At 49.2% G+C, this 17665-nt stretch overlaps 1 protein-coding gene across 1 annotated transcript in view; it reads right to left on the bottom strand.

Annotated features, from left to right (window-relative positions):
* The window catches only part of LRP1 (LDL receptor related protein 1), a 79622-nt gene extending 75543 nt beyond the window's left edge, over positions 1 to 4079 (bottom strand). The window contains exon 1 of the mRNA XM_036865744.1: positions 3539 to 4079. Coding sequence (XP_036721639.1) covers positions 3539 to 3605 — 67 coding nt within the window. The 5' untranslated portion in view covers positions 3606 to 4079. The remainder of the gene's footprint in view (positions 1 to 3538) is intronic.
* Positions 4080 to 17665: the final 13586 nt, after the last annotated feature.

Here is a 17665-nt window from a genome sequence, read left to right as displayed (position 1 = left end):
TGACTTGGACAAAGAGAGTTCCTGCCCTAGCAGTGCCTGACCCAAGGGAGACTCAGAATAGGGGCCGCTGCCTCCCACGGAATTGGGAGGGTGGGAGGAAGGAAGACTGAAGCTCTTCAACAGGGAAGCCAAGGCCTCCAGGAGATTCTCATCTTCCCTGGGGGTGCAAGAGGGATAAATACCTCCCTTCACTGTCCCTCACCTCTTTCCCAGGGAGGTTTTACACTGGGGCCTGGGGCCACCGCACCGGAAGCAATCCGGGAGCCAACTGCTTCCTTCTCCAAACAATGCAGGATCCTGCTAACCAGGCTGACATCTGGGACTGAACACAGGGGCATGGGTCTAGGTTCTTCAAACACCCACACCCAGCACCCGGCTCCACCAGGTCAGGGACAGCTTGCATGGTCCCACTCATCTGCACTCAGATTCCCAGAGGGCAAGAAGCCCCCATCCAGAGCTGGAGGACTTGAATGCTGGAGAGTTCATAGAGGGTTGGGGAGGGAGGGGGTGGTGCCCTGACAGGAAACTACTGAGGCGAATAAGCCTTAGGCTTGGGGTTTTGATATGCAAAGGCTGAGACTACAGCAAGAGGAAAGGAAGTTAGACTTGGTAAGGAAGGGCTTCCCAAAGGTAAGGAAGGAGTTTTGTAAAGTTCCGGGGATTTGGACAGGATCTGGCTCTGGCCAGGGCCCCTGCTGACATCCTTAAGAGGCCCAGTGATGGGGAGTGGTTGGGGGCAAAAAAATATAGAGAAAATGGAGGAAGGGGGAGCAAGATTAGGAGAAAAGGAAGTCTTGAGAAGCAGCCTCAAACATCAAAATATCCCTCCATCCCCAAATCAATGTCCTACACATCCCTGGTTTGACAGATGAGGGTGAGGGGAGATGTCCAAGATCTGAGTCTGACCAGGGGAGAAAGGAGTTTGGAACCATCTCTCAAAGAGCCAGAAGGCAAACAACTCAGCCTCATAACTCACTTAACTGTCCAGTTTGTCTGACAAATGGTAATACACTGGCTCGAGGAGGTACGTGGAGATGGGTAGGAGAGAGGAAGGCAGCCAGCCCTCTCCACTACAAAATGTTCCTAATCTCAGCAGGAACCTCAGTAACTCCTCTTCCCATTCCCCATTCCATCTGTTTCTCCATCCTCCCAGGTAGCAAGTATACTCAATTCTATCTACTAGCAAGAAGTGACATTGCTTCCCAAAGAGAAGGGGACCCTGGGAATTGGGTTCAGGCATAGCAGAGAAGGCAGAAATGGTGGAGAAGGACCCTAGGGCTGCTCCCTGGAGGGAAAGCAGCAAGGTCTGTGATAGCAGCAGAAAGGAAGGTTAGACATTGAGTCAGGTAAGCTGGAGCCAGGACGTGTCCTTCTCCAGAAAATGAAGGAGAAAGTTCCGTGTCTGTGGGCCTGAGACATGAGGGCAGGGGTGGGAATAGAGGAATCCCTAGGCTGTCCTAGACAACATTGGCCCTACAGGTCTGTGCAGTTTCCCTTTCCCACCCCACAGAATGGGGTAGAACTGATGATTCACTATTCCCATTCTTAAGGTGAGAACAGTATGTGTGTTTGGGGAGGGGTCCTCTCTCCAGGACTTTGGATAGAGTTTGGTTTGAGCTGGGGTTACAGCTGTGGACTGGGTGGAAACTTACAAAAGCGTGGGAGACCATTAAGGAAAACACATCCAGTCTCCCTCTTCCACTCACCACCCACCAACTTGGTGTGGCAGACAGAACCGCTCTGGAACCCTGGGGGTGAAGCTCCCTGGGGCCATTCCTGACCAGGCTGGGGACCTTTTCTGCTCTCCACAGAGACCTCCTTTTCCCTCTGCCTAACTCCATCCACCTCCCATCGTGGGGCTCTTGATGGGTCACTCTCTCTTAAAATTTTTTTCTATCCCTCCCAGAAGCCGCTGTACCCAAATCTTTCTGCCTCAGTTTCCCCTCTCACTTCACAGGGCTGAGAACAAGAGGAAACAACATGCATAACTGAAGAAGTCATGGGCAAGGGCTAGTCTGAAGGGTATTCAGGGCACAGCCTCTTTCCTCCTTTTGGGCAGATAATTGATGTGGGGTGGGGGTTAGGCAGACAGAGTCCCCAAGACAGCATAATTGAGAGCTACTGAATATATTGTCTTTCTGGGCACAGCTACTTCCTGACCCCCTAACCTCCCTCTTCCCACTGAAGCAAGTTGTGGGGAGGGGAAGAGAGAGAGAGAGAGAGATAGTCTGGTTTCAGAGAAAAACTTTCCCAATCACAATCTGGCAAAATTTAGAAGATGGAGGAGGGGTGCATGATGGTATCGAGTCCAGATTTTTCCCTGGATGAGAGGACTAAAATGACGGGAAGGGATGAGATCCCACCCCTTCCAAATCAGGGGCCCAGCCCAGCCCAACCCCATGACCCCAGCTCAGAGCTTGAGCAAGACTTGAACCAGTGACTCACAAGTAAGAGGGAAAATAGCTGACATTAAAGAAAGGCAAGAGGGCACCCCATTTCTCCAAAAGGACACAGTTCTAGCCCAAACCTAACTGCAGTATACAAAGTGTGTGCGTATGAGGGGAGGAGGGGAAATGGTGGAGAGAAATAAACACATCTACCAAAGGAGCAGGGAATTAGGGGGTGGGGGCATAGCCATAACCCCATCCAGCCTCCAACTCTCCTTCCAGTACAAACTGTGATCAGACCAGAAGTCAGGGAGAAAGCAGCCTTCCTCCACCCTCCCACCTCAGCATTCCAGGCCATTCTACAGTCCCCTTCCCCAATGATGACATCTAACGTTTTTCATCTCAAAGCTCCCAGGAATTAAGAAGGAAAATTCAAAGTCATATAGCTTCGCCTTCCCCCACCCGCTACAGCCCCCAACACAGCCCTTTCCAGGCTACTGACAGAGGCCCTGAGAGGGGGAAGTGCTCATTTCGGAACCCAGGCTGGCAGCCCGCTGGATCCTGGACCCAGGCCTTCAAGCCCGGTCTCCAAGGGCCCAGATTCCACACCCAAGCAGGGGGCCCTCCCGTGGCCCTCTCTCTCCCCACCACAGCCATCCCCCCTGTCCTGCCTGCCCTCTGCCCAGCGGGGCACCCCTGACCCGGCTCCCCTTCCAGATGCAGAGGCCACTGCAAAAGGACCCCCGCCCCCTTTTGCAGCCAGTAAACAGCAAATCCGGATTCCTTTACAATTCAGATGTGTTGTGGGGGGGTGGAGGATGTAGGGGAGGCGGAGGCCCTCCCCCACCAGAGATAGGAAAAGAAGGCCTCTAGATGCCAGAATCAGAAAAAGGGGGATCCCTCCTCTCCCTTCCCAGGCCTCTGGTCTTTGTTTGGGCTGGGGGGGGTCCCAGAAGCATCATTTGCCTGGGGCCCCTATCCTCCAAATTGGACCCCCATCCCCACCCCCAGTCAGGCCGCTGCTGTGTCAGCTGGGCTGGGATAACAAAAGGCACCCCCTCCCGCGTCTCCCTTTCCCATCCGAACGCAGGAGTGGGGGCTGGGGAGTGGGTGTCCCCAGGGGTCCAAGGGGGCCGCGGAATCTCACTCACCATCGACAGCGGCCGCGACCAGAGCTGAGAGCAGGGGCAGCAGCAGCGGCGGCGGCGGGGTCAGCATGGTGTGGGCTGATGCAAGCAGCGGCCCCCTGCCCTCTGGTCCTGTTACTTTTCGCCGTCGCCGCCCCCCCCCCAATTGGGGGGTCCCCTTTTTCCTCCTTCCTCCCTTCTCCTCCTCTATTCTTATCCTATCCTTCAGCAAAGCTCACCAGGGGTCTGGGTGAAGAGGTAGAGTTCGGAGCCCCGTGGGGAGGGCCTGCAGACGGGGGTGCACCCTCTGCCCCCAAATCCAAACCCTTCACCCCCGGCTTTTCTCTTCGTTCCTCTTTTTCCCCCTCCCGGGCGAAGCTCACAGCCCCATCTCCGAGCCGCCTCCGGCTGCAAAAATGCACAATTGGGAGGAGGCGGGGTGGGGGAGTGGGGGGCGTGGACCGGGTGGGGGAGCCTTCGGAAGGGGCCTGATGGAGCTATGGGGTCTCCCCTCGTTTCCGCCTCCTCAGTGCACGGGCCTGGAGCTCGCACCACTGTTCCCCGGACTGAGGTGCCGCGGGGCGGGCTGAGGGGGGGGGGGGGGAGAGGGAGGGGACCGGGAGAGGAGGGAGGGAGAGAAGGGGCGGGGAAAGAAAAAAGGGGGGGGGGAGAAAGAGCTACGCGGCAATCTTGTGAGTGCGCATGCGCCTATTTGGCGCGCTGCCCTGGGGAGGGGGAGTCAGAGCGGCGACCAGATTTGGATCTCTGGCTACCGGTCCGAGAGCGGGGGGTTCCCGGGGTCCCGCTGGCTGATTTTGGGCCTGGAGCGCCCATTCCCGTGACTGGGCCTTTCTCCCTTGCGCTCGGGAGCTGAAGGGGCGAGGGGGGTTGGGCAGGGGGGTTGAGGAGAGCTGAGCGGCTTTTCTTTGAAACTCGGTGTCTTGCCCTAGAATTTCAGGCCCCGTCTGCGGACCCAAGACCGGGAGGTCTGGACAGAGGCCTGATCTCCTGGGGGAACCCTGACTGTGCCTTCCCATGACTGGGGTGGGGTCGGGGGCTGCCAGTCCGCGGGGAAGATGCGGGGAGAAGCTGAGCTTTGATTTGGAGACTTTGTAAAACCTGGACGGGGATTGGGGCCTGCGGCGGAGGGGGGCGGGGTGGGGGAGGGGCCGAGACAGCCTGCCCCCACCTCGCTCCCGGACTTGGAGTAAACAGGGACACCCGCCGGGACACGCCGGAGCTTGTCCGCCCGCCTAGGGCTTGGGGATGGAGCCCACCTTAGTACCCGCCCCGCCCTGTTTGCCTGGCACCGGGAGAGGCAGGCCCTGGTTTGGAGGGAGGTGAATCACCAGCGGGTGGGGTTAAGGAAGGTCCACCCACCTTCGCCCCAAGAGGTCGGGGCTCATTTACTTTTTTGTTTGGTGTTTTGTTTTTTTATACCTTCTGACTGGCTTCCCACCAAGTCGGGGTTTTAGATTCCGAGCAACAGGGATTTGGAATAAGATGAGGGACTCTGGACCTCTGCTTCCAGGCCTCGAGTTCTAAGGAGGTGTCTGCTGAGTGCCAGACCTTTGTCCAAGCCTGAGTCCGTAAGGGAATGCTGCTTTGAGTCCACAGGGCGCCGAGCGGTTCCCAGAGCCCAGTGAATGTGCTTCTGGCCACTGCCCCCTTCTGGGCGGTGTTTTAAGGCTGTACCTTGGGTGTCTGACTTTCTGGTGTCTGGAAGTCAGAGATCAGGGAGACAGCAGGCGACGCCAGAAATTCACATTAGAGATGAGGGAGGCTTGCACCACTCTTCTCCCTTTTAAAGTTCTAGTCAAGGAAAGGCCCCAGATCCTCACGCCAGCCTGGCCCTGGCAGAAAGTGGAGCAGCATGGAGGACTTGTCTACTAATGGCAGTGAGAGCAAGAGAGGAATCCAGAAGGAGCTAGACCTTTTCACCAAACCAGAGCTTCCTCCTGGCTCGCTTTGCTCAGGGCCAAGGCCACCTGCCTTTAGTCTCCCAGGCCAGAAACCTCAGACTTACTGCCAACTTGTCTTCTGGGCCTTTCTCTCCTATACCAATCTTGCAAACCTGTGCTCAAGATTTGTCATTTTCTTCCTTTGAAATAGAGTTCAGACTTCCTCCGTTTCCACTGCCGGAGTTTCTCTGGGCAGGGGTGGGGTCTTATTCATCCTTTCATCCAGACCTCATGGGCTAACACAGTGGTGGTCACATGGCAGGGACTTACTAAATGTTTTTAATGAACTCCTACTAGGTTCCTTCTTCTCCCAGGACCCCCTCCCCATGTTGTCATCCAGGTGAAGTCAGATTGAGACAGACTTCAGGTGGCTTTGCAAGGAAAAAGCTAGCTGGAGTGACCATACGTAGCCTGAGAGGGTTGTGAGGGGGCAGCCCCATTCCTCTCCCTGATACCTATCTCATGCAGGTAAATCTTCCTGGAACTGCTTTCGCTGTGTCTCTTCCTGGCTGGCAAACCTCTACTGGGTGTCTATAGACAATGGAATCAAATGTGAACTCTTCTCCCAGTCCTGGCCTCCCAATATCTGGCCTCAGCCAGCATATCGACACTTCTCATTTGCTACGTCCCAACCCCTGCTATCTCCTGAATGTGAATGTGTGTTTATTTTTATGAACGTTATATTGTAAAAAATGGTAACACTTAGTGGTTGCAAAATTCAGAGTATAGGAAGGTACAAGATGAAAAGTAAACTTGCCACTACTCTCCATCCTCCCATTCTTCAGTCCCACCCTCAGAATAACCACTACTAAGAGTTCCTTGGGTCTCCTTCCAAGAGGTTTTTTTTTGAAATGATAAACAGGGAATTCCCTGGTGGTCCAGTGGTTAGGACTCCGTGCTTTCACTGCTGAGGGCCCAGGTTCAATCCCTGGTCGGGGAACTAAGACCCCACAAGCCACCTGGTGTGGCCAAAAGAAAAAAAAAAGGTAAACAAATATAAATAAACATCTTTTAAAACCACAAATGAGCTCATACAGTATATACTGTTCTGGAACTTGCTTTTTTTTCAGTTAACTCATCTTGATCCCTTTCCACATTGTACACACACATCTAGCTCACTCTTTGTATTGGCTGCTTGGAATCTCCTTGCTTGGATACTCCACAGTCTACTGGGATTGTTGGGCCCTTGGGTTATTTCCAATGTGTGAAGTGCTGAGGTTGTCTCTATAAGACAAGAGAATGCATATTTCTACCTGAGCCTTTAATTATACTCTTCTCTCAGCTGCTTCCTACCCTCATCAGCAAGGCTCTCCTGTTATTCTCACTCTGCCCATCTCTCCTGTTCCAAACTTGCTCTCAAGATAGCCTCAGTACCGAGAATTTAGCACTTAATTTCGAGGGTTCTTTGTCCACCATCAGACCATATGGTGGTCCCTAAGGGCAGGTAACATGTCTTTTACTTCTTGTATCCACCCAGTGTTAGGACCTCTTGATTGTTCAGTGGGTAAGCTGACAGGTGTGTTAGGACTAGGGGAGTCTGCACTGGTAGAGGAGACAATCATAATTAAGTACCATCGAACGGGATGTGACTGGAAGCATTTTCTCCATATTTCTCCTATAGCACCCATTATATAGTCCCTCTCTCCCTCAGCTTCTTCTCTTTCTCCCCACTTCTATTCAAAGAAGCTTTTTCCATCTTCAAACCCTTGGGTTGGAATTGTAACCAAATAGGGGAAACCAAGGAGGAATTCTCTGCAATCCATGATCGGAATATCAAGAATGGTGACAGTGGGCAAAGAAATTGGTGGAGAGGATATCCCCTTTTTTTGGATCTCCCAGCAGATTATTAAACATCTCCCTTTCCTGTCGACCGTAACAGGCACTGAGATGGGGCATTAAGGGGGCAGCTCTGGGATTGAATGTCAGGCCAGAGACTGATACCACCTAGCGGTCAGCTAAAGAAGTGTAAACAGGAAGAGTGTCTGAAGGGTCTGGTGGAAAGTGGGAAGAGAACCAAGATTTACTGAGTACTTACCATATACCAACTCCATGCAGTGGATTTTACATGCATTAGCTCATTTAAGTCTTATAACCGCCTTGTGGCATAAGTGTTCTTTTCAGTTTGTAGATATGGAAATAGAGTCTCAGAAAAATTAAGGAATCTGCTCCAAAGCACAGTGCAGATTGGAGCCCAGTTTTCTTTCATTTAATAAACATTTATTAGGTACCTCATATGTGCCAGTTACACTGGTAAGCACTAGGGACAAGAGATGGAAACACACAGTCTCAGACTTCAAGAAGTGTACAGGTTAGTGGGGTTGTGCAATTAGATCACTGACAATTACAACAAAGTACCTTAATAACTGTGATAAAGGTACATGGCACAGAGGGAACCAGGGCAGGATACCTATTCCAGATAAGAGGGTCAAAGCAGGGCAGAGTAGATGATACCAGGTTATGTGTTGAAAGAGAGGAAGGAGATGATAAACAATGACAGAAGGAAAGTGTGTTTTAGGCTGGAGGACAGGCAAAGGCATGGAGGCATGAAGAAGTTTAAAACATTTGAGGCAATTATGGTATGGCTGAAGCTTAAGGTACTTATTGGGGAAGATAATGGATGAAGTATCAGGGAGCCTAATCAAAAGGGTGATTTTAGCCACACTAAGGACTTAGAATTTTTTTCTAGAAGTAGTGGGGAGCCAGGTGAGAAATTGATGAAGTCCTTAATGCACAAGCCATAGAGCTGAAGAGGAAGAGGATTCCAGGTAAAGAGGTAGGATCAAGTATATTAATTAGTTTATCATGTTGGCCTAGAGGATAGTGACAGGGAAAGCTGAGTCTAGAAACTGTGGCTCACATTAGAATGTTCTCAACTTCTCAGATTTTGGCGGCACATTAGAATCACCCGGGGAGTTTTAAAATCCCAGTGCTGACAAAAAAAATTCTCAGTGCCAGAGAACTTGTACTACTTGACTTCAAGACTTGTAAGCTACCGTAATCAAGACACTATGGTACTGGCATAAGGATTGACAAACAGATCCGTGGGATAGAATAGAGGGCCAGAAATAGACTCACACTTAAACGTCATTTAATTTTGATGAAGATGTCAAAGCAATCCACTGGGAAAAGGAATATCTTTTCAACAAATTGTGCTGGAACAACTGAATAGCCATATGGGAGAAATAAGTAAATCGTGATCCCTACCTCACACCATGTGCAAAAATTGATTCAAGATTAATGATAGACCTAAGCCATACAAGCTAAATCATAAGGTTTTTAGGTGAAGACATGGAATATCTTCATGACTTGGAAGTAGGCAAAAATTTCTTATGTCATGGAAAGCAATAACCATAAAAGAAAAAAATTGATAAAAGAAACATCAAAATTGAAAACTTTTGTTCATCAAATGACACCATTAAGAAAATGAATAAGTAAGCCAAAAGGTAAGTAAAATATTGATCTCACAAAGAACCGGTATCCAGGATACATAAAAAAGTTCCTATAACACAGTAATAAAAAGACACCCCATTTTAAAAAAATGGACAAAAGATTTGAACAGATACATCACAAAAGAACATGTATTAATGCCCAATAAGCACATGAAAAGTGCTCAATATCTCTAGTCATCAAGAAAATGCAAATTAAAACCACAGTGAGATAATTCTCCATACTCACCAAAATCGTTAAACTTTAAAAAACTGACAATACCAAATGCTAGTGAGAATGTAGAGCAATTGGAACTCTCATACAGTGTTGGGAATGTAAAATGTACTATAAATTTGGAAAAATATGTAGCAGTTTCTTATATAACTAAGCACATATCTACCCCATGACCCAGCAATTATACTCCTAGTTATTTATTCAAGAGAAATGAAAACGTATGGTCACACAAAGATTCCAAGAATGTTCATAGGGCTTCCCTGGTGAAGCAGTGGTTAAGAATCCGCCTGCCAATGCAGGGGACACGGGTTTGAGCCCTGGTCCGGGAAGATCCCACATGCCGCAGAGCAGCTGTGCCCATGCACCACAACTACTGAAGCCCGTGCGCCTAGAGCCTGTGCTCCCCAACAAGAGAAGCCACCACAATGAGAAGCCCGCACACCGCAACGGTAGCCCCCACTCCCCGCAACTAGAGAAAGCCCGCGCACAGCAAAGAAGACCCAATACAGCCAAAAATAAATAAATTAATTAAATAAATTTTTTAAAAAAAGAATGTTCATAGTAGTTTTCTTCATAATAGCCAAAAACTGGCTATGGCCCAGGTAGCTATCATTTTTTAAAAAAAGGATAAACAAACTATGGTATATCTCTACCATGGGATACTACTTAGTAATAAAAATGGACACACTATGTATATACACAACAACACGATAAATCTCAAGACATGGTGAGTAAAAGAAGCCAGACATAAAAGCACATCCTGGTTTTTTGTTTTGTTTTGTTTTGTTTTTAATTGAAGTATAGTTGATTACAATGTGTGCCAATCTCTGCTGTACAGCAAAGTGACTCAGTTATACACATATATACATTCTTTTTTTATATTATTTTCCATTATGGTTTATCACAGGATATGGAATATAGTTCCCTGTGCTATACATTAGGACCTTGTTGTTTATCCATTCTAAATGTAATAGTTTGCATCTACCAACCCCAAACTCCCAGTCCATCCCTCTCCCTCCAAAGCACATCCTGTTTTATTCCATTTATATGAATTCTAGAACAGACAAAACAAAGCTACCGTGGAAAAAATTAGAACAGTGGCTCCCCCAGGGGGTGGGGTGAGGATAATGACCTACATCTTGATAGGGATGTAGATGTCATACAGCAACCAAGTGGTAGGGCAAGGATTTGAACCCAGGTGGCCTGGCCCCAGAGGCCATGGTTTTAACCACGTTACATTGCTTTGCCCTCGTATGCTGCAGCCTTGAGTGTGGATGAGATTACAAGGAAGGGTAGCCTGTGAAGACAGGAGACTGAGAAGGAGCACCCAGACAGGTAGGAGGAAGACTAGGAGAGAGGGACCATGAAAACCAGTGGGGGAATAGCTTATTCAAGAGTGGCTAACAGTGTTGAATACTGCTGAGCAGTCCAGACAGAAAAGGGACAGGCCATCATTCTAGGAGGGCATGTGTGACATGCGTCAGAACAGTTTCATTGGACTGGTGGGGGCAGTAGCCAGCTGGCAGTGTACTGAGGAGGTGAGGAAGGGAAGACAGGGAATGTGAATAACTTTCCCAAGAAGCTTGGCTGCACCAGGGCAGAGGGAAAGGCAAGACAGTAATTAGAGTGATAGTTAGAGGGCTGGAATTTCCTTGCAGAGGCTCAATCCTGATCACAGTTGACTCCATCCAGAGACGCCTGCTTTCGCCCACCCACCAGGGCTGCTAATTGTCCTTCTGTGAGGTGAAGGTCTGTTGGCCACAGTAAGCCCCTGACAGCCGCAGGGACCTTGACATTTGGGACCTTGAGATCAGCTGACCCCACCATTGCTCATATCCTGTCATCCTTGGCAGGCCTCAATGGGCGTTCACCCTTCTCCACTCAGCCTAGTGCTTCCTCTTCCTGACCACCCTTGCACTGCTCCCCAATCCCTTCCTTGCACAAGGCACTGGGTCACCCTTGGCTCAGATTATCCTTGCCCCTCTTTGCTTGGCTGAAACATGGCTCTTCCCTGAGGACACTCTTTTTTTTTTTTTTTTTAAAGAGATATCACTTATTCTCCCAAGTGGACAAGTCAGGTGGTGGTGGGAGCAAGGGCAGTCAGCCTCCTCTGTGCTCTCCATTTCTTATAGTCAATGTGGCTCCACCAAAGTCTCAGTTAGGGATGCATCAAGCAGCAAGGACCAGAAGACCCAATTAAAGGAGACTGAATAAAGAGTTTTAGAACAGATCCAGGGCTGGTTGATTCATCAAGAGTTTTCTACCACTTCACGCTGATACTCTGTCTTCAGTGGTTGATGGTCCTTTCCTCACAGTTGCAACATGGTTGCAGCTATTCCAGACATCACATGTGGACTTGACATTGAAGAAAAACAAAATCTTTTCCAAGATCCTCCCAAAGTCCTATTGGCCAGGACAATGGAAATACCATGATTGGCAAGACCAATGATATTCATCCCCTAAATGCATGGGAAGGGAACACCTGTACAAAATCCAGATTTTGCCAACAAGGGAGAAAGACACACTGCTGAGCAGGCATCATCAGTGTTTGCCCTGATAGTCATACAAATTCCTCTTCCTTTTAAGGGTCAGCTATTTCACCTTCCATTGAGAAGATGTGTGGCATACTGCTTAAGGGCAACAGTGCTTATGCCAGACTAACTGGGTACAAATCCCAGCTTACTTGCCAGCTCTTTGGCCTTGGGCAGATTACTTAAACTTTCCACACTGCAGTTTCCTCATCTGTAAAACGAGTACTATCAGCACCATCCAACAGAACTTACTGTGATGATGGAAATGTCCCATGCCTGTGCTAATAAAGCAGCCATTGGCCATATGTAGCTGTTGAGCATTTGAAATGAGACTAGTGCACCTGAGGAACTGAGTTTTTTAATTAAAAGTAAATAGTCACAGGGACTTCCTTGGTGGCCCAGTGGTTAAGACTCCCTACTCTCAATGCAGGGGGCACGGATTTGATCCCTGACTGGGGAACTAAGATCCTACATGCTGCATGGTGTGGCCAAAAAAAAAAAAAATGGAATAGTCATATATGGCTAGTGACTACCACATTGGGCACATAGTTCTATTTCACAGTATTGTTGTAGGATAAAATGTACAGTACTTATATAAAAAGTAGGAATGAAAGTAACACATGAACCCTCACTAAACGTTATTACTTTTGCTGCCATCTGCTGATGGGTCATTTGCCCACTCTCCTTGAAGAAAGACTGGCATCTGACTCACCGTCTTCCTGGCCACCTCAGGTCTTTAGCAAACCCAGGTGGCTTCAATGTTCATGCAGGTAGTCCAGCGGCACCCTGACCTCTTGGTTCTTGACCTCCTCAACTCCAGTGCTCACCTCCATGTTTCCATAGCCACTCACTCCCATAGCCATGACCTCTGCCACACCCTCCCAGGAGAACTCGACGGAAATCTCACCCCCTTGTCTCCGACCAGCCCTTCAGTTCCTTCTTTCCCTTGCTCCCAGGAAGGCTGGTCTTTAGGTTGGTTGAGACTTCCAGTTCCTTGACTCTGTTCTTTCCTTTCCCACTGGCTCCTCATGTCTTTGCTTCTCTTCCTAACCGGCCTCAATTCCACAATGCTTCACTTCTCCTCCTCCATCACATGGTCTCCTTCTTCATTATTATTAACCTTCTGAACAGTTCTCCTGGCTTCAGACTTACTCTTTAAATCCATCTTCCACGCTGCAGCCAGGGTGGTCTCTCTACTAAATCTCATCATATTACTCACCTGCCCTAAATCCTCTAATGTTCCCCATTGCCAACTACTACCATTTCCAGAAGGTACCTTGCTCCCACAGTATCCTTGCTGTTGCACATGCTAGATCCCCTTCCTGGTTTAACTCTCCTCTTGTTCTTTGCCTCAGTAACTCCTCAATCTTAATTTCCTTTAAGATTCAGTTCCGGCATCACCTCCCTGATTTCTCCTATCCCCTACCTAGTTTAGGTGCCCCTCCCACATGCTCCCACAGCACCCTGTGCTTCACTGGAATCACAGCCCCAATTATGCTGTTGTATCATTGTTGACAAATCTGACTCCCCCTCTCAGCTATAAGAGCCTAAGAACAGACACCCAACAAATTTTTTATTGAATTAACTGGACACAGATCTGGGAGGATTGCTTTTGTTTGCTTGCTATCAGTTTGATTCACATTTTTTAAAAAATAAATTTATTTATTTTTATTTTTGGCTGCATTGGGTTTTTGTTGCTGCCCGCGGGCTTTCTCTAGTTGCAGCAAGTGGGGGCCACTCTTGTTGTGGAGCATGGGCTCCAGGTGCGCGGGCCTCAACAGTTGCGGCACACGGGCCCAGCAGTTGTGGCTCGTGGGCTCCAGAGCGCAGGCTCAGCAGTTGTGGCGCATGGGCCTAGCCGCTCCATGGCATGTGGGATCCTCCCGGACCAGGGCTCGAACCCGTGTCCCCTGCACTGGCAGGCGGACTCCCAACCACTGCACCACCAGGGAAGCCCTGATTCACTTTTTTAAAGGTGGGCGAATTTGAACACGTTTATATGCTGAGGATAAAGATCTGTAATAGGGAATTCCATGGTGGTCCAGTGGTTAGAACTTGGCACTTTCACTGCCATGGTCCGGGTTCAATCCCTGGTCGGGGAACTAAGATCCCGCAAGACTCAAAGCATGGCCAAAAAAAAAAAAAAAAAAAAAAGAGCTGTAATAATTAGCGAATGAGAGGCTGGGGACTTGGAGGATGGAGGGGACAATTAATGGAACAGTGCCTGGGGAGGCAGAAGGAGAAGCCCTGAGCACAGGTGGAGAAGCCCTGAGCACAGTTGGAGAAACATACTTTGGGCAGGGGCAGGGACAGAGACACCCTCTGCTCTGAGCCTGAAGGGATGGTGCAGGTGTTGATGAAATGTCTGTTGGCAGAGAGCAGGAAACTGGAGGAGTTTCCAACTGATAGCCTCCGTTTCCTCTAATCTAAATGGTGAGTTGGTATCAAGGTGGATGGAAATTTAGGGAGAATAGAAAAGGCCTGGGAGACGGAGCTGCCTAGGGGCCCACAGCACCTTCCCACACTTCTTCTGTGAAATTTTCCTTCTATCCCTCAATCCTCCACAAATCCCAGCTGCTGCCCAGTGCTTCAGAATGTGGTGCGCATTCACCTTGTCTGTGAAATATACTAAGCTCCTGCCATCAATCCATCACTAAGTTTAGTCCTCATATAAGAGAGTGTATGTAAAACAGCCCAGCACCAGGTACACAGTAAGCACTCAGTAAATGGTAGTCTTTGTATTCACTAGCGAGGATGAACTTTGTTTTTTTGTAGCTGCATAACAGAGTTTACAGGATGATATGTGTCCCCGCCCTCTGGGAGCTTATGTCCTTGTCAGAGAAGGATGTAACCATAAGATAATTAAAAAGCAATGCAAAGTGATATGTGATGGTTACCAACATCCAAATGGTGCTTTGGTTTTGATCACAACCAGCACTGAAAAGTATCTTTTACATCAAGACCTAGAACTCAGATAAATATATAAAACAGAAACAAGTTTCATTAGACACAGCTTATCCTCACTTTGTGTGATGCATTCTGATACTTTCTATTCTATCATACTTTGTTTTAAAAAAGTGATGGTCAGTGGACTTCCCTGATGGCGCCGTGGTTAAGAATCCGCCTGCCAGTGCAGGGGACACGGGTTCGATCCCTGGTCCAGGAAGATCCCACGTGCCGTGGAGCAACTAAGGCCCATGCGCCACAACTACTGAGCCTGCGCTCAAGAGCCCGCGAGCCACAACTGAGCCTTCATGCTACAACTACTGAAGCCCACGCGCCTAGAACCCGTGCTCCGCAACAAGAGAAGCCACTGCAATGAGAAGCCCGCGCACCACAATGAAGAGTAGCCCCCGCTCACCGCAACTAGAGAAAGCCCCTGCGCAGCAATGAAGACCCGACGCAGCCAAAAATAAATGAATAAATAAATTCATAAAAAAAAATAGTGATGGTCAAGGCTCACTGTTATGGGTTGAACTGTGTCTCTCGAAAATTTGTATATTAATACGTTGAATTCATATATCCCTCAAAAATTCATATTCATATGAGGTACCCCCAGTACCTCAGAATGTGACCTTATTTGGAGATAGGGTCTTTACAAAGGTAATCAAGTTAAAATGAGGTCCTTAGGGTGGGCCCTAATCCAATATGACTGGTATCCTTATAAAAAGGGGAAACTTGGGAATTGCCTGGTGGTTAGGACTCAGTGCTTTCATTGCTGGGGCCCCAGGTTTGATCCCTGGTCGGGGAACTAAGATCCCGCAAGCTGCGTGGTGCAGCAAAAAAAGGGCGGAAACTTGGAGACAGACTTGCATATAGGGAGAATACCATGTTAATAGGAAGACGGCCATCTACAAGCCGAGGAGAGAGGCCTGGAACGGATTCTCTCTCTCAGCCCTCAGACGGGACCAACCCTGCCAACACCTTGACCTTGGACTTCTGGCCTCTGGTACTGTGACACAATGAATTCCTTTTGTGATCTAAGCCACCCCCCCCCACCCCCACCCCCAGCTGTGGTGCTTTGTTATGGCAGCCCTAGCAAATGAATACACTCACCAAACTGATTTTGTGACTCACTATTGGGTTGCAACATGCAGTTCATAGACTACAAAATGCTTTTTTCCTCTGCTTTCCCTCATTCGATCTTTACAGAAAGTGGAGGGATGGTGGGACCCGGAGGAGGGTGAGGCAAGCAAAGCACTCACTCTCAGGGTCATGCAAATGGGGGTGTCATTACCAGTAGTCTAGCCAACCACTTACTTGCACCACCTGAAGGTGAGTGCCTTCTCCAATTTGGCACCCTCGACACCTCACCCTGGCCTAGGCCGTGTCAAGTAGGTATAGCTCTTGTCTCCATTTGAGGGGTTGACACACAGTCACAAAGTTTTTAAGTGGAGTCAGACCCGTGTCAGATATGCCTCTAAATTCCTTTGATGACATTACAGTGTCCCCATCAGGGCAATCAGTTAGAGAAGATGATAATAAATATTGTTTTACTACCAGTACGTGCTCCTCACCTTCCTACCCCCCAAAAAGAGCCAAAGTTCACTCCTCTCCTCCTCTTGCCAAAGTTCTGAAGGACTTGGCCCTCTGGAGACCCTTAGATGGCAAAGCCTGAATTCAGCCACTGTCTGTGGATGTCTGCAGGCAGAGTGGGTGCCCGGGAGCACACACAAAGTGCATGTGTCCTGAGTGCCTTTGTGCGCATGCTGCGATCCTAGCACTGCCTGCCGTTTAAACCCACGGACAGATCCCCTGCCTGCCATCTCCACCCCGGCTCTCCCTCCTTTTCAACTGGCTGCCTTCCAGACACAATAAATACATAAACATACCTCCAATAGCCTCTGCCTTTGTGGTGGTAATATTACCCTCAAATCCGGGGACCCTATGTAGGATGGAGACCCTTCTGTCTTCCTCCTGTCTGGCTAATTCTGGGACATAAAAATAGTGCCTAACATTTACTATGTGCCAGGCATTGTTCTAAGCCTTCACATGTATTAGTGCATTTCACTCTCACAACTTTATAAGTTAAGACCATTATTGGCTCCATTTTACCGATGACAAAACTGAAGCACAAATAGTAAACTGCCCAGAGTTGTGCAGTTAGCAACGTTGGCAGGATCTGAACCCATGCAGCCTGTCTGCAGAGGCCAAGTTCTTAACTGCTACCCTCTGCTGCCTGGCTGGGCGTGCCCCTGCACACACTTACCCATCCACGTGGAGGAGAGGGGGAGGAGCTGGGCTCTGGGAATCAGTTCAGACACCAGGGGGCAGCATAGGCCTGGCTTTGGCCCCTGAGCCCAGCCCTGTTTGGGAAGAAAGGAGGGAAATAGAAGCCTCCTCCCACCTTCCACCATCCCCCCAGAGACCACCCTTTCCCCATACCCCTCTCTCAGGTTTTTGGGCTTGAAGGGCTCTCTGGGTCCCTAGGTCAGCTCCAGCTCCTCCTTCAGCAAAAGCTGCAGAAACCATCCACTAGATAACTAGATGGTGACTCAGAAGCTGAGCAAGCCTTGTGTATGTGAGTGTGTGTCTCCTTGTGACTGCATGTGGCTCTGAGTGCTGACATGTCTGTAAGCCTGCCTGGACGTGTATGTAAGCATGTGTGTGTGTGGGGTGTCCTTCTGGCTGGGGAAGTTGTGTATGTGTGTGTTTATTTCTGGGTGTGTCTTCAGTGTTTACCCCAGAAACAGATAGGAACTTCACCAAAGCTGCACAGCAGATTCACATGCAAACTTGTCCCTTGGGAATCTACAGGCAGCAACTCCAGCTTGTGCTGGCTCCCACCTGGGTTTGAGGAGTAGTACCCTGTGAGGAGGGGGCAGAAATGATTTTCAGTCCGAGGGACCCCTGGAGTCCTACAGAATTGTGAGCTTCAGCCTCCCCTCCCCCACTCCCTCCCATCAGCGGTCACGAGACCTCTAAGGCGTTCCCCACCAAGAAGGAAGGGGGACCTAGGAGTTCCAGCTCCCGGGCCGCTTTCAGGGTCCTCCACTGGA

Source organism: Balaenoptera musculus, chromosome 10 (genome assembly GCF_009873245.2).
Source record: "Balaenoptera musculus isolate JJ_BM4_2016_0621 chromosome 10, mBalMus1.pri.v3, whole genome shotgun sequence".
Taxonomy (NCBI): Eukaryota; Metazoa; Chordata; class Mammalia; order Artiodactyla; family Balaenopteridae; genus Balaenoptera; species Balaenoptera musculus.
The sequence above is the reverse complement of the archived record's forward strand: the minus strand, read 5'-3'. Positions and strand labels throughout refer to the sequence as shown.